The following is a 16,066-nucleotide window of genomic DNA, read 5'->3' as shown; positions in this document are numbered from 1 at the left end:
GCACCACCACACCCAGCTAATTTTTGTAATTTTAGTAAAGATGGGGTTTTGCCGTGTTGGCCAGGCTGGTCTCGAACTCCTGACCTCAGGTGATCCACCCACCTCAGCCTCCCAAAGTGGATTATAGGTGTGAGCCACCACACCTGGCCTATTTTAATTTTTTTAGAGACAGTGTCTTGCTGTGTTGACTAGGCTGGTCTCAAACTTCTGGCCTCAAATAGTCCTCCCACCTCAGCCTTCCTGAGTAGCTGGATTACAGGCATGAGCCACTGAGCCCATCAAGTGTTTCTGTTTTTTGGTAAGGAAGTTTAGAACCTATTGCCAAGGTTGGGTATGGAATAAAAGGCAGCACACCTGGCTAATTTTTGTATTTTTAGTAGAGAGGGGATTTCATCATGGTGTCCAGGCTGGTGGTCTTGAACTCCTGACCTTAAGTGATCTGCCCACTTCAGCCTCCCAAAGTGCTGGGATTACAGGCGTGAGTCACCACGCCCAGCCAGTCACTTAGTATTTGAATGAATGAATGAATGAGTGAATGAATGAAATGGTGAGGAGACTGCTAATAGACTCATGGATACTTGTAGAACATTAGAAAGTGGCAGAGGAAGGAAGCTTCTTTCTCGGAGATCTTTTGAACGTTTTCCCTTGAAAGGGGCAAGTACAGGTCAAGTGCGGTGGCTCATGCCTGTAATCCCAGCACTTTGGGAGAGCCAGGGTGGGCAGATCATGAGGTCAAAGAGATTGAGACCATCTGGCCAAAATGGTGTAACCCCCATCTCTACTAGATATAAAAAAATAGCTGGGTGTGATGGCACATTCCTGTAATCCCACTACTTGGGAGGCTGAGGCAGGAGAATTGCTTGAACTCAGGAGGTGGAGGTTTCAGCGAGCTGAGGTCGAACCACTACACTCCAGCCTGCTAGCAGAGCAAGACTCTGTCTCAAAAAAAAGGTTGGGGGGGCAGGTGCAGATGGCATAGCCCTCATGTAGTCTCTCCCTAGCTAGCCCTAGGGAGTTCTTGCTTTCTGTTTTCCATGCGTGTACCTTAGAGAGCTCTTTTGTTGCCTGAGCAGATGTTTTCTCTCTGGGTACTAGTTGTTTATTTTGAAAAGTGCATATACTTAATTATTTCTGAAGGATATTTCTTTGGTTGCCCTCATGAACAGCGTGGTGTAAGTGTACCTCCCCTATTCTGCTAGCCTTATTTTCGATGTTATACATGGATGTCCTACAGGTACTGAACATTTATTTTTGCACCTTGAACTGTCCTTGACTTGGAGATGGCTCTGTTGAAGTTTACCTGTCAGTGTGGTTGGTGTGCAGTAGACTCCACCAAACTCAGAGTGAAAGGAATGAATAGCAGGTGGGGACTTTGGGTACTCCACAGATCACCTCTGGGTGTCTTCAAAATGCCCTGTAAATGTGAATGAACAGCCTTGGGGGCAGTGAGAGCATTTTTCTAAGGACAGTCCAAAGCTGTCTTCAGGTCTTCAAGGAGGTCCATGATTCCTGAAGGATTCACTCCGCTGGATCAGAGGTTCTGCTGGAGTGACACTTTTTTTTTTCTTCTCTATTTCAAAGGCAGATCGGGAGCGGTGCCAAGAAAAATTTCTTTACTAGATGACATTTCATCGCAATGTCCGATCGTTTGGGGCAAATTACCAAGGGCAAGGATGGGAAAAGCAAGTATTCGACTCTCAGCCTGTTTGATAAATATAAAGGAAAATCAGTAGACTCAATTAGATCCTCAGGTAAGGCCCAGGGTTCAAGGCCAGTTCCTCAGACTTTCTCCTAGTGACAAACTCCAGAAACCCAGAGTCCCCCACCTGGTTAGACAGTATGGTCCTGGCACACCAGACTTCTGGGTATGCATGTGGAATCACCCTCTACTTTCTACTTGAGGTGTGATTTCAGAGCCTTGAGCATCCTGATTCTTCCTGTAGTGGAATTATTTCTCCACTGATTACCTTATTGAACCTGTGGATATTTTTAGCCTGATGGGTAGAATGGGACTTAATATGCATTAGTGTTAACCTTAAAACAATTTTTTTTTGGCTGGGCGAGGTGGCTGACACCTGTAATCCCAGCACTTTGGGAAGCTGAGGCAGGTGGATCATGAGGTAAGGAGTTCAAGACCAGCCTGGCCAAGATGATGAAACCCCATCTCTACTAAAAATACAAAAAAAACTAGCTGGGCATGATGGCAGGCACCTGTAATCCCAGCTACTCAGGAAGCTGAGGCAGAGAATTGCTTGAACCCGGGAGGCGAAGGTTGCAGTGAGCCGAGATCTTGCCACTGCACTCCCGCCTGGGCGACAAAGCAAGATTCTATCTCAAAAAAAGAAAAGAAAAAAATTTTGTTTTTAAATATTTATTTATTTATTTTGAGACCAGGTTATGAGACTGGCTAATTTTTATATTTTTAGTAGAGACAGGGTTTCACCATATTGGCCAGGATGGTCTCTATCTCCTGACCTTGTGATCTGCCTGCTTCGGCCTCCCAAAGTGCTGGGATTACACGTGTGTGTCACCACACCTGGTGTGTTATTAGCCTTTTTAGCTTTCATGGTTCTTGATATTCTGGAACTTGTTGGAAAGGTTCATATTGATCCTGTCCACACCCCATGAAGACTTCATGAATGTCGGAGGGCCCGTGTTCAGTCTTGGTTTGGGTCTAGGCATAGCTGTCCGTAATGAGACCAGAGCTGTCTCAACTTGCAGAGAGGTGTTTCCTGTGTCAGCTGGAGGTTCCTGGGCCTGGCTCCTAACCTATGTCGTAAAGTCCCTGAGCCTTGTCCTGCCCACTAGTAAAATGGAAGCCTTTCTACAGGTTTCAGCAGCTCTTTTGTCCCTGTAGTCGTCAGTGGAGAGCTTGTAAAGTGACGCCAAACATTTGTTCCACTGCTGGTCTGTCCCTTGCTTTTTGTTTGGTTAGCTTTGTCACGATCACTTAGAGTTTGAAAGAACAGCTGAATGCGTCAGACCTCTTCTGTGACTTTTCTGCATGGTGTCTGTTCCGTGCCCCTCTCCCTGCAGTTATTCCTAGACATGGCTTACAGAGTCTTGGGAAAGTTGCCGCAGCCCGGCGCATGCCACCGCCTGCTAACCTGCCGAGCTTGAAGTCTGAAAACAAAGGAAACGACCCCAACATCGTGATAGTACCCAAGGACGGGACGGGATGGGCAAACAAGCAGGATCAGCAAGACCCAAAGAGGTAAACAGAGGAGTCGGGTGGTGAGTGGGAGCTGGCTCTCTAGGGGTGGCCCCGGCATCCTTCCCTTTGGCAGATGGCACTGCTAGTCTTGCAGCAGCAGAACTGGGAAACTGGGAGATGCAAATGAAGCTGCCTCCTCTCCTGCCCTGGTGTTTCGTGTGTTTCTTGTTCCCTGCCTTCATTTTTCCTGGCTTTTAGAGCCAGTGGAGCAACACATCTGTGGACAGCCTTGTCCCCAGTGACCAGTTTTCCCCTGTGCCTTATTAGGAAAGGCCTCATCACTCCAGAGGAGCTTATGCAATGACTCAGAGCCACTTCCTGTAAGAAACACTGTGGACAGAGCTGGGGCTTGAAAACTTCATTCCCTGTGATCTGAGCTTGGCAGAGAAGCATGCAGCCTCCCTAATCGTGGGCCTAGCAGCTTCCCAGACAGGAGACTTCTGCCGTTGCTCTAAACAGACCCAGTCATGAGTAAGAGCAGCACAGAATCCTCCATTATCATTGTACTGCAGCCTCCCTGGAGGCTCACCTCCTGCCAGCACAGTACTTACAGAAGCCCTGGGGAGCTGAGGGTGGCATGGTGCTGTCATTAGAGAAACAGCCCCTGTGTGGTGGGCTGAAAATACAGGGCCTGGCTGCCTGGGGCCCACTTGCATGGCTGCACCCTTGCCTCCTACTACGAGTCCTCTCTGAGTGTTCAGCCAGTGCTAAGACTATTCAGGGAAGGGGATGTGTTCAGGGAGGGACAGGGCCTTGCTGAGGCTGGCAGGCAGAAGCCTGCTGCTGGGGTTTGCCTGTTGAGGAATGTGAACAAAGCTGTCTGCTGGCAGCGCCCTCCTCGCCTGCATTCTGACCTCCTGGCCTCCCTACTGACGTAGGAAACCAGATGGTAAAAGGGACCCAGATCTTAGCCTGCCCATCCCAGCATCCCTCTTCTTTCAAGTGTGTGCTGGAAATGACCATGGCAGCTTTTGTAAAATTGTTCCCTGTAGTTACTTCAGACAGGATGTAGAGACTGAGCTAGTTATTCAGCTAGATGATTATAAAGTAATAATCAAAATAGGGCCTTAGAAGTTATTTTTAAAATTTTTCTAACAGTTTGCTTAGGGATCATATTGATGGGCAGTATAGCATGACTTTTGAAATCTGACAGCCTTGCGTGGTTTCCAGCTATACCACTTATTAGCTTGATGGAACCTGGAGAATTGTTTGACTTCTGAGCCTCGTGTCCTCCCTTGAAGTAGGAATGATACCTGTCTCTGCTGGTGGTTCCGAGGTATCCATGAGGCATTGATGGGCCAGCATAGGTCAAGTGCTTAGCCCAGACCTGGCACAGAGGAGGGGCAGATACTGGCTGCTGTCATCATTCCATTCACATCACGAGCTCTGTAATGACATGGATATTGCACATTTAATGGAAGGACTGAAGTACCTCTGTACCACCAAAAGTTCTAGAGAGGACAAAGTGTTACTCCCTCCTGATATTCAGCTTTTACTCTGCCTCAGTGGCTCCAGTGAGGGCCAGTTGTGCTGGAGCTTGTCTGCCAGGGACGAGGTGAGGGCGGAGCTTTGGTTAAGGCACAGACCCCGGTGTGGTTCTCTGCTGCCCCGGGGCCACATCCTCCCACCAAGTTATCAGGTGGCAAGTGGGCCCACAGTGTGGGGACTCAGTTCTTATATTTGGAAAACACAGAAGTGCCACTACCTGAAAGCTTCTCTTTCAGGTAGAAGGAGATGTGAGAACCGATCATTAGCGTTCCCTTTGTAATAATCACGAACAGTGAGTTGCCTGGGTTAGGTGAATCTTGCAAGAGGGTGTCTGTGTAGAGTTTGGCTTCCATTTACAGATAAGCTACTTCCATTTACAGATAAGCCAGGGGCGTGGCTGCCCTCCTTGAAGCTTGTCCAGTAGAAAGTTGGATTCAGTGAGTGGAGCGCTGAGTTAGAGCAGAAACCTTCATTTGGCCATTTCTCCTCACCTTTATCACTTCACCTGTGGAGTGTAAATTTACTGACACAGCCTTTTTTGGGGAGCAGCCTGGAAATAGCTTTTAAACTTCAAAACATCTTTTGATCTAGCATTTCTATTTCTAAGGTCATATGCCCTGGGATTACTTACAGAAAAAGGATGCAAAGATATGTAACAAAAAAAATTCTTGGCTGGGTACGGAGCGCCTGTAATCCCAACACTTTGGGAGTGATCCACGGCTGGTGGATCACCTGAGGGTCAGGAGTTCAAGACCAGCCTGGACAACATGGCGAAACCCCATCTCTACTAAAAATACAAAAATTAGCCAGGCGTGGTGACGCGTGCCTGTAATCCCAGATACTTGGGAGGCTGAGGCAGGAGAATCGCTTGAACCTGGGAGGCTGGGGTTGCAGTGAGTCGAGATCACGCCACTGCACTCCACCCTGGGCAACAGAGTGAGACTCCATCTCAAAAAAGTGAAAAAAATTCTTACTGAGTTATATCTGTAATGGGGGAAAAAAAGCCTTATGAGAGATTGGTTAAATTATGGCCTGTCTAGTTGTGTTGTGTGGTCATTAAAAGCAAAAGGAAGATTCATGTCTATGGTGGTGAAAAGACCTTCAGATGCATGAAGTAAAAAAAAGTCATGGAGCTATGTGTATGGGGTTACTCCACTTCTGTTAGAAAAATACTGTATTCTTGCAGTGTAAAACTCTGCTGGTTAAAAACAAAACTCTATTAACAGGTATAGAAAAGTCTGCTTGGAGTTTCTCTCTGGATGATGAGATTGTGATGTTCTGTGTTACCTACTTTTATTTATAAGTTTATTTTTACTATAAGCATGTATTTATTTTGTAAGCTGGGAGGAGGTAAAAAAAATCAGCCCCCTGAGTAGGTGTGGTCTCTGGGTCTGGAGGAAGGGCCACAAGCCCTTCATTTCAGTGACTTATCTTCCCTGTTGGCAAATCCTTCATCACTTGCATTGTTTACAGTGAGCTTTCAGTTTTTGCAGACAGAAGGCTCTACAAGAAGGCAGAAAAGTTTTATTTTTAAAAAAAGAAAGAGGCCAGATGAGGTGGCTCACGCCTCTAGTCCCAGCTACTCCGAAGGCCGAGGTAAGAGGATTGCTTGAGGCCGGGAAGCAGAGGTTGCAGTGAGCCAAGTGTACCCCGCTACACTCCAGCCTGGGCAATAGAGTGAGACCTCCTGTCTCAAAAAAAAAAAAGAAGAAAGCAAAAGAAACGGCAGAAGACTGTCTTGTGCTAATTTAAAATGTCAGTGACTAGACCTTAAACATGGTTTGTTTTCTCATTAGTTTTTGCTAGCATAAGAATCTACTGGGGAAAGTCATTTTTATTGTCCAGATAAGGTCTGCTTCCTGTGAGCAGCTGAACAGCTGTGGCTCCTGGGAACGCAGAGACCTGGCCAGGGCACTGTGCCGTGCCTGACCCCACTGCCCTGCCTTTCTTTGTCTAGTTCCAGTGCGACGGCCTCTCAGCCGCTGGAGTCGCTGCCGCAGCCGGGTTTACAGAAATCTGTCTCCAATTTGCAGAAACCGACACAGTCAATCAGTCAGGAGGTAGGTGCTGGGACCCCATCCCGACTGTTTCCTGGGCATGGTAGCCTCTAAGTGTCCTTGCCGCTGGGGGCTGGGAGGAGTTGCTACTCAGAAGTGTGGTTGTGCGTGACTTGTCTATTCCAGAGGCATACTCGATGACTGACTTTAGAAAACTGGCATGGGAAACTGTCGTGGTCACTGGTGAAGAAATTTAATCTGCAACTTTTGGAAAAAGACCTCAGAGACAGACTAGGATACAGGCACCTACTTTGGTTCCTGTTGATTTGCTTGAGACAGGGTCACTTAGGCTGGACTGCAGACTAGTTCAGGGTTTCCCCAAGTGAGCTCCCTGGAAGCTTGGGTCACAAGAAGACAAAAAGTGGTAGGCCACAGAAAGGTTCACTGGCCAGGTGAGTTTGAAAAACAAAATGAAGCAAGCTCCTTTTCTGCACTACCTCTCAGTGTCTTTCATATGCTAACATCTACTGTGAGTCTCGGAGAAGAGGATATAATGTAATGGGCAGCATTCTCCAAATTTATTGTCCTCGGAAACATTTCTTCACTGAATGTCTCTAGGGACTCATGTCTCTCAGAACATTGCTTCGGGAAATACGAAGCTACAATCCTTTATTTGTTGATACGTTTTAAATGTTTTTCAAAGCAAAAAGTAATAATGTAACCAAGCAAGAACTCATAATACACTCAGTCCATCAGAGCCTGGCTACAGGTTTCCAGAGATCAGCAGGAGGATATACTTAGCCGGAGCTAGAAATCTAGATGAGAAGTTTATGAATTTTTTATAAGACAAAAAGAAATGTAGACATAGATATTTTGTATTCACCAGCTCTCTTGATAACTGGAATGAACATATTTTGGTTTTGCTTTGCTACCTGGGCAATGAAGGTCTCAAATGTCATCCCCTCTCTACTTTAACCATACTCAGGGAAGTCTGTGGCTTTGCCAGGACACCCTCTCCCATCTAACACTGAACTGTGCTTTTAAAATTAAAGGCAAAGAAGAAAAGAGGTCTATAATCATTCAAGACACCCTTCTCATTGGCCTGAATCCACTGGGACATGTAGGCCAGTCAGAGTATTTAGAGTTGAGTTCTTGCTGTTTCCCAGAATTTGAAAGAAACGGAGTGAGCTGATAGAGCTCAGATATCAGATTTGACTCTGAAGCCTGCTATGTATATGCCCGACCCCACCACTGGGGACTGTGGGTGAGGTCCTGGGCATCTGTTTGAATGAATTGCTGAAGGGGCAGCACTACACCAAGGAAGGGCAACCCATCCTGGAGCTGGCACAGGGCCCACCTTATCCAGTACTCAGCATTTCTTTGCTGCTGCCTGGTTTTCTCTTATATGTGAGGGGTGGGTAGGAAGAGGCGCCCAGTGTTTTGCGAGTTTTAGAACATCTCCACAGAGGGATCACAGCAGCTCTGCTCTTGGGATGAAATTTGCTAGCAGTCTCAGCAGCCTTCTTGGTCCTGTGGGTGTTCTTTCTAGATTAATGCCAGGGGAGTCATCCCTGTAACTGCAGAGGCAAGAGGAGTGGAGAGATGGGGGGGTTGTATTAGCATATTACAGGCCCTCAGTGGAGTGCTTGTGTGGTGGGGAGCCCCTGTGCCCCCTGCTTAGTGCTGGATCTGAAGGCCTCCAGCCCACCTGTGGGACGTGTCTGGCCTCAGCTGCACTGCCCGAATTGTGCCACTGACCCTGCCCTTCCGTAGTCTAGGGCAGGGAAACTGTTAGGCACCCCAGGTTTCCCGTATAAAGTATTCAGGGCAGCTCTGTGATAAGTAAATGGATTGCTATAGCTGGTCAGCTCTGCATCACAGGCAAGAGAGACAGTTACCTGCCTTGTGAGTGGATGGTGCCGGTTGAGGCGAGGGGGGGGTGGGAGGGAAAGGGTAATGATTTAATCTGGCATTTCATCCAGTAAGTGGGGAAACTTCATGCTGCAGCAGCTTTGTTTTGTGTATTTTTACCTTCAGTTAGGAAGGCTGTGAGTTGAATGTTGACTGGAAAGACGGGTGAGCTTAATGGTTAGGGACACGAAAGGGCACTGGACATAGGCGGGGTGGAGGCTGGTCCTGGTCCTGCTGTTCTGCATCTGACTCACTCTCCTCTGAGCCTCAGTGGGGGATGTGAGTAGAACCTTCCCAGGGTGTGGTGAGCATTTGGTCAGACTGGGCATGCCATACATAATGCTGACCCTGGTGAGTTTTCAGCAGAAGTGAGCTGGTGGGGTTCTCAGGAGGGGAGCTGTGCCTTGTAGAGTCACAGTCACTGCAGAAAGCGCTGCAGCTGGCCCACCCAGTTAGCGTCTTTGCATTCTTCATTAGCAGTGGCACAGTTTTAAAGACACATGCTGGAATTGGGCCTCAGTCTTTGTCGCTGGAGCAAAATAAAGTATCTCTATTTGGGCACAAGAGGTTCCAGAGCATAGCATGGAGGGAGACAGGTTTGGGTCCTGGCTTTGCTGTGTCACCGTCTATGTGACTTGAAGCCCATCACTCCCCAAGTTCTGCTCCTCGTCTGTAGAGTGAGCGTGGCATTTTCTGGTCCCTGGGACTGCTGCGTGGAATGTGCGTTCCAGGGGAGGTTCAGGGCTTCGCTGCTGCTCAGAAAGTGGTGATGGATGGATCCGTATAGGGTTTGAATCTAAGGTGCTGGCCTCTTGGCACCTTGTTGTAACGGGCTGTTACTGTGCCGTGGACTTAGGGAGCTGGCCCTCTTCTGATTCTCTTCCTTCTTTCAGAATACAAATTCAGTGCCAGGTGGACCAAAGTCATGGGCACAGCTGAATGGAAAGCCAGTAGGACACGAAGGTGGTAAGTGTGCACCTGTGTGTGTGTTTGGGGGTGGTGAAGCGGGAGGTAAATGCCTTTTCCAGACTGTCTGGTTAGGTCTAGGCACCCAGAAGCTTTGAGGACTCTCTTCCGCAAAGGGGTACTGTTCTGCGGAGGTGCCAGCTCTTTGGTTTCTTGGAATGAATGCTCTTGCTGAGACAGAGGAGCGCTGACTGGGCCATGTTGCTGGTGGACTCCTGCCTACTCTGTGGGGTTGCCAACACCATCTGCTTCCTCTTTCCTGGGACCAAAGGAGGGAGGTGTTGCGCGGCTTGGGTTGATGAAGGAGCCAGCCTTGGAGTTGTAGCGGCCCGCCTGGAGGACATTCTACCCAAGCACTCTGAGGGTTACGTGGTGTTACCACTAGTGCTGTGCCCACCACACAGGAAGCTCCCACAACGCAGAGCCCACTGTACTGCTTCCATGGAGTAGCTCAGGAGAGAGATGAGGGTGATGGACCAAAGGAAACAGTGTTTAGAGTTTTAAAATAAAATTCATGGGCCGGGCGCGGTGGCTCACGCCTGCAATCCCAGCACTTTGGGAGGCCGAGGCAGGTGGATCACAAAGTCAAGAGATCGAGACCATCCTGGTCAACATGGTGAAACCCCGTCTCTACCAAAAATACAAAAAATTAGCTGGGCATGGTGGCGCATGCCTGTAATCCCAGCTACTCAGGAGATTGAGGCAGGAGAATTGCCTGAACCCAGGAGGCGGAGGTTGTGGTGAGCCGAGATCACGCCATTGCACTCCAGCCTGGGTAACAAGAGCGAAACGCCGTCTCAAAAAAAATAAATAAAATAAAAAATGAAATTCATGGGAATTACATATTCACACTGCTTCCAAGGCAGGCCTAGAACAGTGGACTAAAGCAGTTTGGGTGAGTCCTATTCAGCCAGGCTGCCCTCTAGCCCCCTCAGTCCTTGGAGAATATGGGTCAGCAGATGTTCTTGAGAGAACCAAAAGATCCAGGTTTTCTACATGAGCTCTTCTAATTTTTGATGATAGCTTGAATGTTTCTAGCATACTGTGCTGCAGACCAAACTAGGCAGCAGCTCTGAGTGAAAAGGAGGGTGGTCGTGGTGTGGACACCAGGGAGAGCCCACAATTCGCTTTCTCCTGTAAAGCACACTGACTGTCCTTTTTTAACCTTTTGCCTCCATCCTGGTGTCACCTGCGCTACCCCTGCCAGCCAAGGCTTCACCAGACTTGGTCTTTAGTAGCCTGTATTACAAAACCAACTGCACATCCTTCGTTCCTTGAACCTCACCCCCAGCCTGCCATGCCTAGGAGGTCCTGCCCCTTATGGGTTGAAATCCCTGTGCTCAAAGGCTCTTCCCTCAGTCTCCAACGGGAAATAACCGATCAGTTAATTTCAACACCCCAGCTTCTCCCAAGGGGCTTGGGATACAGAATGAAGTTACATGGTGTTACCAGATGCACTTGCCTGTGAGTAGCTGGGACCACAGGTGTGTACCACCACATCTGGCTGATGTATTTTTTTCACAAGATCTCACTATGTTGCCCAGGCTTGTCTTGAACTCCTAGGCTCAAGCATCCTCCCACTTTAGCCTCCCAAGTAACTGGGGGCTGGGACCACCACACCTAGCTTATTGATTGGTTGATTGGCTGACTGACTGAGACGAGATCTTACTATGTTGCTCAGGCTGGTCTCCAACTCCTGTGCTCAAGTGATCCTCCTACTTTGGCCTCCCAGAGTGTTGGGATTATAGGCGTAAGCCACAGTGCCTGGCCGCAAAAGGGTCTTTGAAGATGCTTTATGAAGACTTGTAACTGGTTCTTTGGCTTTCCATAAGGTTGCATTTTTGTTTTTTTGAGAGAGTCTTGCTCTGTCGCCCAGGCTGGAGTGCAGTGGTGCGATAGCTCACTGCAATCTCCGTAAAGTTAGAATTTTTATAAGTAGATAGAACATACTAATTTTTATTTAAAAAGAACAACAAAAATTTAAAAAAAAAACCTGTATAAATTGGCCCAACTCCTATAGAAGCCAGTTTGGCACTGCCTAGCAAAATAATAACACATAATACCCTTTGACCTAGCAACTGCACCCTAAGGAAATTGCTCTACAAATTATACTTGCCCATGTGTGAAATAATCTATGCACAGGATTATTCACTGCAACATTATAACAGCAGAAGATTGCAAATGGTCCCTTGAAATGCCTGTAAAATTATAGTACTTTAATGAAATGTGATTTGGCTATAAAGAAAAAAAGCAGTTTTCTTATCAATTTGGCAAGCTCTCCAGGGCATATTCTTAAGTGAAAAAAAGTACAGAACAGTATATGTAGTATCTTAGTAATCCCAGCGCTTTGGGAGGCCATGGCAGGAGGATTGCTTGAGTCCAGGAGTTTGAGACCAGCCTGGGCAACATGACAAAACCCTGTCTCTACAAGAAATACAAAAAATCAGGCTGGGTGTGGCGGCTCGTGCCTATAATCCCAGCACTTTGGGAGGCCAAGGTGGGCAGATCCATTCTGGCTAACACGGTGAAACCCTGTCTCTACTAAAAATATAAAAAATTAGCTGGGCATGGTGGTACATGCCTGTAGTCCCAGCTACTTGGGAGACTGACGTGGGAGAGTCACTTGAACCCAGGAGGTGGAGGTTGCAGTGAGCTGAGATCGTGCCACTGCCCCCTCCAGCCTGGGCGACTCCATCTCCAAAAAAAAAAAAAAATTAGCCGAGTGTGGTGGCAGACACCTGTAGTCCCAGCTACTTGGAAGGCTGAGGCAAGAGAATCACCTGAGCACCAGAGGTGGAGGCTGCAGTGAGCTGTGATCACACCACTGTACACCAACCTGGGTGACAGAGCAGGACCCTATCTCAAAACACAAAACAAAAAAATAGGAGTGAGGAAAAAATACACTTCTAAAAAATGTTGTATATGAGTTTTTTTTTTTTTTTTTTTTTTTTGAGATGGAGTCTTGCTCTGTCACCAGGCTCGAGTGCAGTGGTGCGATCTCAGATCACTGCAACCTCCACCTCCCGGGTTCAAGCAGTTCTCCTGCTTCAGCCTCCCGAGTAGCTGGGACTACAGGCACGTGCCACCACGCCCAGCTAATTTTTGTATTTTTAGTAGAGGTGGGGTTTTACCATGTTGGCCAGGATGGTCTCCATCTCTTGATCTCGTGATCCACCCGCCTCGGCCTCCCAAAGTGCTGGGATTACAGTCGTGAGCCACCATACCCGGCTTGTATATGCATTTTTAAAAATCCACCCATCTGCACACCAGTGTATATGCATTGTTTAAAAATCTCCAGAAGGAAACAGAAAACTAACAGTTTTTTGAGGGAGTCAGAAGTGGGCAAATGGGCATGGGATGAGAAGGCTTCTATGTCTACCTATTTCTGTGGTTTTCACTGAACCATGTAACTGTGTTACCTACAAATATTGTATACGTATTGTAACTGTATCACAATAAAGCTTGACGGAGAAAGTAATTTTAAACTGGACATGGTGGCACATACCTGTAATCTCAACTACTTGAGAGGCCAAAGTGAGAAGATTGCTTGATCCGAGGAGTTTCAATCCAGCCTGAGAAACATAGCAAGACCCTATCTGTACACAAAATTTTAAAAAGAAAGAAGAAAATAATTGCAGGCAGAAATCTGCCAGCCCACAGAATAGACACACTGGGCCGGGTGGGGGCCAAGTGTAACAATCAGCCTCAGTTTCCCCTCCTATGCTAGATTCACACATCTGTGACACTGTCAGGAGTGTGGGTATTTGAGGGTGTTGCCCACAAGTGTTTTCATGACTCTTTGGAATTCAAAAGGACTTCTGAATTGTTACACTGTATTGATAGGTCAAACTGAAACAGACCCGGAAGACCTGATTGTGTGTTTGGGCAGAGGTCAGAGGCTTGGATATCAGCTGCTACCCAACCAGTGTCTCAGCCTGTGACCTTGGAAGATGCCCCTTGACCTTCCTGCCTCAGTTTCTCATTGCTGGTTTTTTTTCCTAATTCCAAATCTACAATATTTTGTATTATTATTATTATTATTATTATTATTTTTGAGACAAGGTCTTGTTCTGTTGCCCAGGCTGGAGTACAGTAGCGCAGTTTTGGCTCACAGCAGCCTCAATCTCCTGAGCTCAAGCAGTCCTCCCACCTCAGCTTCCCGAATAGCTGGGACTACAGGCGCATACCACCATGCCTGGCTAATTTGTGTGATTTTGGTAGAGATGGGGTTTCATAATGTTGTCCAGGCTGGTCATAACCATATTTTTAAAATTAGAGTTTTTATTTCATTCTTGCCAATTACCTTTTACCATAACGAAGCGACTCTGAGTCAGAGCCCCATTCCCAGAGCAGCGGAGCTCCTTCATGACACCTGGAGGCCCTCTCTGGCTGGTCCTTGGTAAATGGTGTTCAGTCTCACCTGGTCAGGTTTATTTGACCCTGGACCTTTTTAACTAAGGGAGTGGCAAGTGAATTGCTGCCACATGCCTGTGCAGTGACGCAGACGGCTTTCCAACACGGTTGGGTTTAGTGAACAGGTCCGTGGATCAGTGTGTTAAGAATAATAACTGCCTAGGGGAAGATTTGGGTTTGTCTGTATAGGGAACAAGGCGTTGCACAGAGGGCCATTCATTGTGTGGTGTCGCTGCTGTTCCTAGATTTCTATGGTCTAGGGCCTGCTGCATATTCCAGATGAAGGGATAGGGGCCTCCTGGACCTTTTACCTGCACCATTTTTAATCTTTTCATCCAAAAATGGTAGTAGAGCCTCTGTGCTAAGTTCTTTGTGTAAGGGAACATTAGGAAAGTCTTCTCTAAAGTATACTATAAGGCTGAGGAATGAATGAAAGAATGAAGAAAGAAACAGTTTCTAGGATTATAAGAAACTCTTCCCAGGATTCTATGTTTGGCCTTGTAGGGCTCAAGGAACTTAGTAGAAAATGCAGAAGGACAGGTGAATGAGGAGGTACTCGTGTGTAAATCTAATTTCCACCTGTCTTACCACATTAGATGGTAGAAAGCAGCATTTTATTTTTTTATTTTTTGAGAGGGAGTCTCACTTTGTCACCCAGGCTGGCGGGCAGTGGCAGGATCTCGGCTCACTGCAACCTCTGCCTCCCAGGCTCAAGTGATCCTCCAACCTCAGCCTCCTAGGTACCTGGGACTACAGGTGCCCGTCAACATGGTAATTTTTTCTATTTTTGGTAGAGACAGGGTTTTGCCATGTTGCCCAGGCTGGTCTTGAACTCCTGAGCTCAAGTGATCCACCCACCTTGGCCCGCCCAAAGTGCTGGGATTACAGGTGTGAGCCACTGTACCAGGCAAAAGCAGCATTTTAATCCTTTCAGGGTGGCCTGATGTTGCCTCCACAGGAAAGCAGTTGGCTTCTTGGCTTTCCCTTGGCTGATTTTATAGGAGGCGGTGCTTGTTTGTGGCCCCAGGTGGTCAGAAGGACCTTCCCTGCTGGGACAGGCTGTGGCCTGGAGCTGCTGTGATATCTTACCCCATTCCCTTTGTAAGCAGGGAATAGCCCCTGCAGGTCAGCTGGGGAGGGCCATGGTGCTGTCAGCAGCAGCCTCCCTTGCCACCCTTAGCACCCTGGTGACATTGGCTCCCTTAGAAAGCCTACTTCGAGGCAACATGGCTTTTAAGGTGTGGAGCTGGGAAGAGGATGACTGTTTTCTTTAGTGTTTTGTTTTGTCTTTTAGACAAAGTCTTAATCTATCACCCAGGCTAGAGTGCAGTGGCATGATCTCGGCTCACTGCAACCTCTACCTCCCGGGTTCAAGCAGTTCTCCTGCCTCAGCCTCCCAGGTAGCTGGAACTACAGGTGCACACCACCACATCTGGCTAATTTTTGTATTTTTAGTAGAGATGGGGTTTCACCTTGTTGGTCAGGTTGGTCTCAAATTCCTGATCTCAAGTGATCTACCCACTTCAGCCTCCCAAAGTGCTGAGATTACAGGTATGAGCCACCACACCCGGCCAGCAGATGACTGCTGACTCCATCTCACTTCCTCCATGTCTGTCCCGTCTTCACAGGTTTAAGGGGCTCAAGCCGACTGTTATCCTTCTCTCCCGAGGAATTTCCGACGCTGAAAGCAGCTGGCGGGCAGGACAAGGCTGGCAAAGAAAAGGGCGTCTTAGATCTGTCGTATGGGCCAGGACCAAGCCTCCGCCCTCAGAGTAAGTGACTGCAGCCTCTGGGCACTCAGTGGAGTCACAGAACTTCCTCCTCTTGTCTCTGCACTCCTAGAAGGGTGCTGATGCCACTGGGGTCTCTGGCTCGAGCTGGAAATATGGTTCTTTGGCTCGCCACCTGATCCATGTATCCATTGTACTTGCTACCTAGGCCATCAGGCCTTGTGCCTTTTTTTGTCTTTTGGGGTAGGCCAGGCCAGTCCCCTCTCCCTCTGTTGTCCAGTTGTTAGTTTTGCTGTGCCTGGTGGCTGTGACAAGGACAGACAATGGGCCAGCTAACTTAGGTCCCC

General features: G+C 47.8%; 1 protein-coding gene across 11 annotated transcripts in view; it reads left to right on the top strand.

The window, feature by feature from the left end:
• PRRC2B (proline rich coiled-coil 2B) overlaps window positions 1–16,066 on the top strand; it is a 118,466-nt gene that overhangs the window by 48,569 nt on the left and 53,831 nt on the right. For 9 of the 11 annotated variants that reach the window (XM_064376899.1, XM_064376891.1, XM_064376906.1 and 6 more), the window contains exons 2-6: window positions 1,582–1,751; window positions 3,037–3,214; window positions 6,660–6,762; window positions 9,504–9,576; window positions 15,618–15,761. In XM_064376899.1, the coding sequence (XP_064232969.1) occupies window positions 1,637–1,751; window positions 3,037–3,214; window positions 6,660–6,762; window positions 9,504–9,576; window positions 15,618–15,761 (613 nt within the window). In that variant the 5' untranslated portion in view covers window positions 1,582–1,636. Of the gene's footprint in view, window positions 1–885; window positions 1,752–3,036; window positions 3,215–6,659; window positions 6,763–9,503; window positions 9,577–15,617; window positions 15,762–16,066 lie in introns of those variants that run through there. The other 2 variants (XM_064376884.1, XM_064376920.1) reach the window with 2 other exon arrangements.

Source organism: Aotus nancymaae, unplaced genomic scaffold (assembly GCF_030222135.1).
Source record: "Aotus nancymaae isolate 86718 unplaced genomic scaffold, 86718_ANA_hifiasm-v0.15.2.pri h1tg000003l, whole genome shotgun sequence".
NCBI lineage: Eukaryota > Metazoa > Chordata > Mammalia > Primates > Aotidae > Aotus > Aotus nancymaae.
The sequence above is the reverse complement of the archived record's forward strand: the minus strand, read 5'-3'. Positions and strand labels throughout refer to the sequence as shown.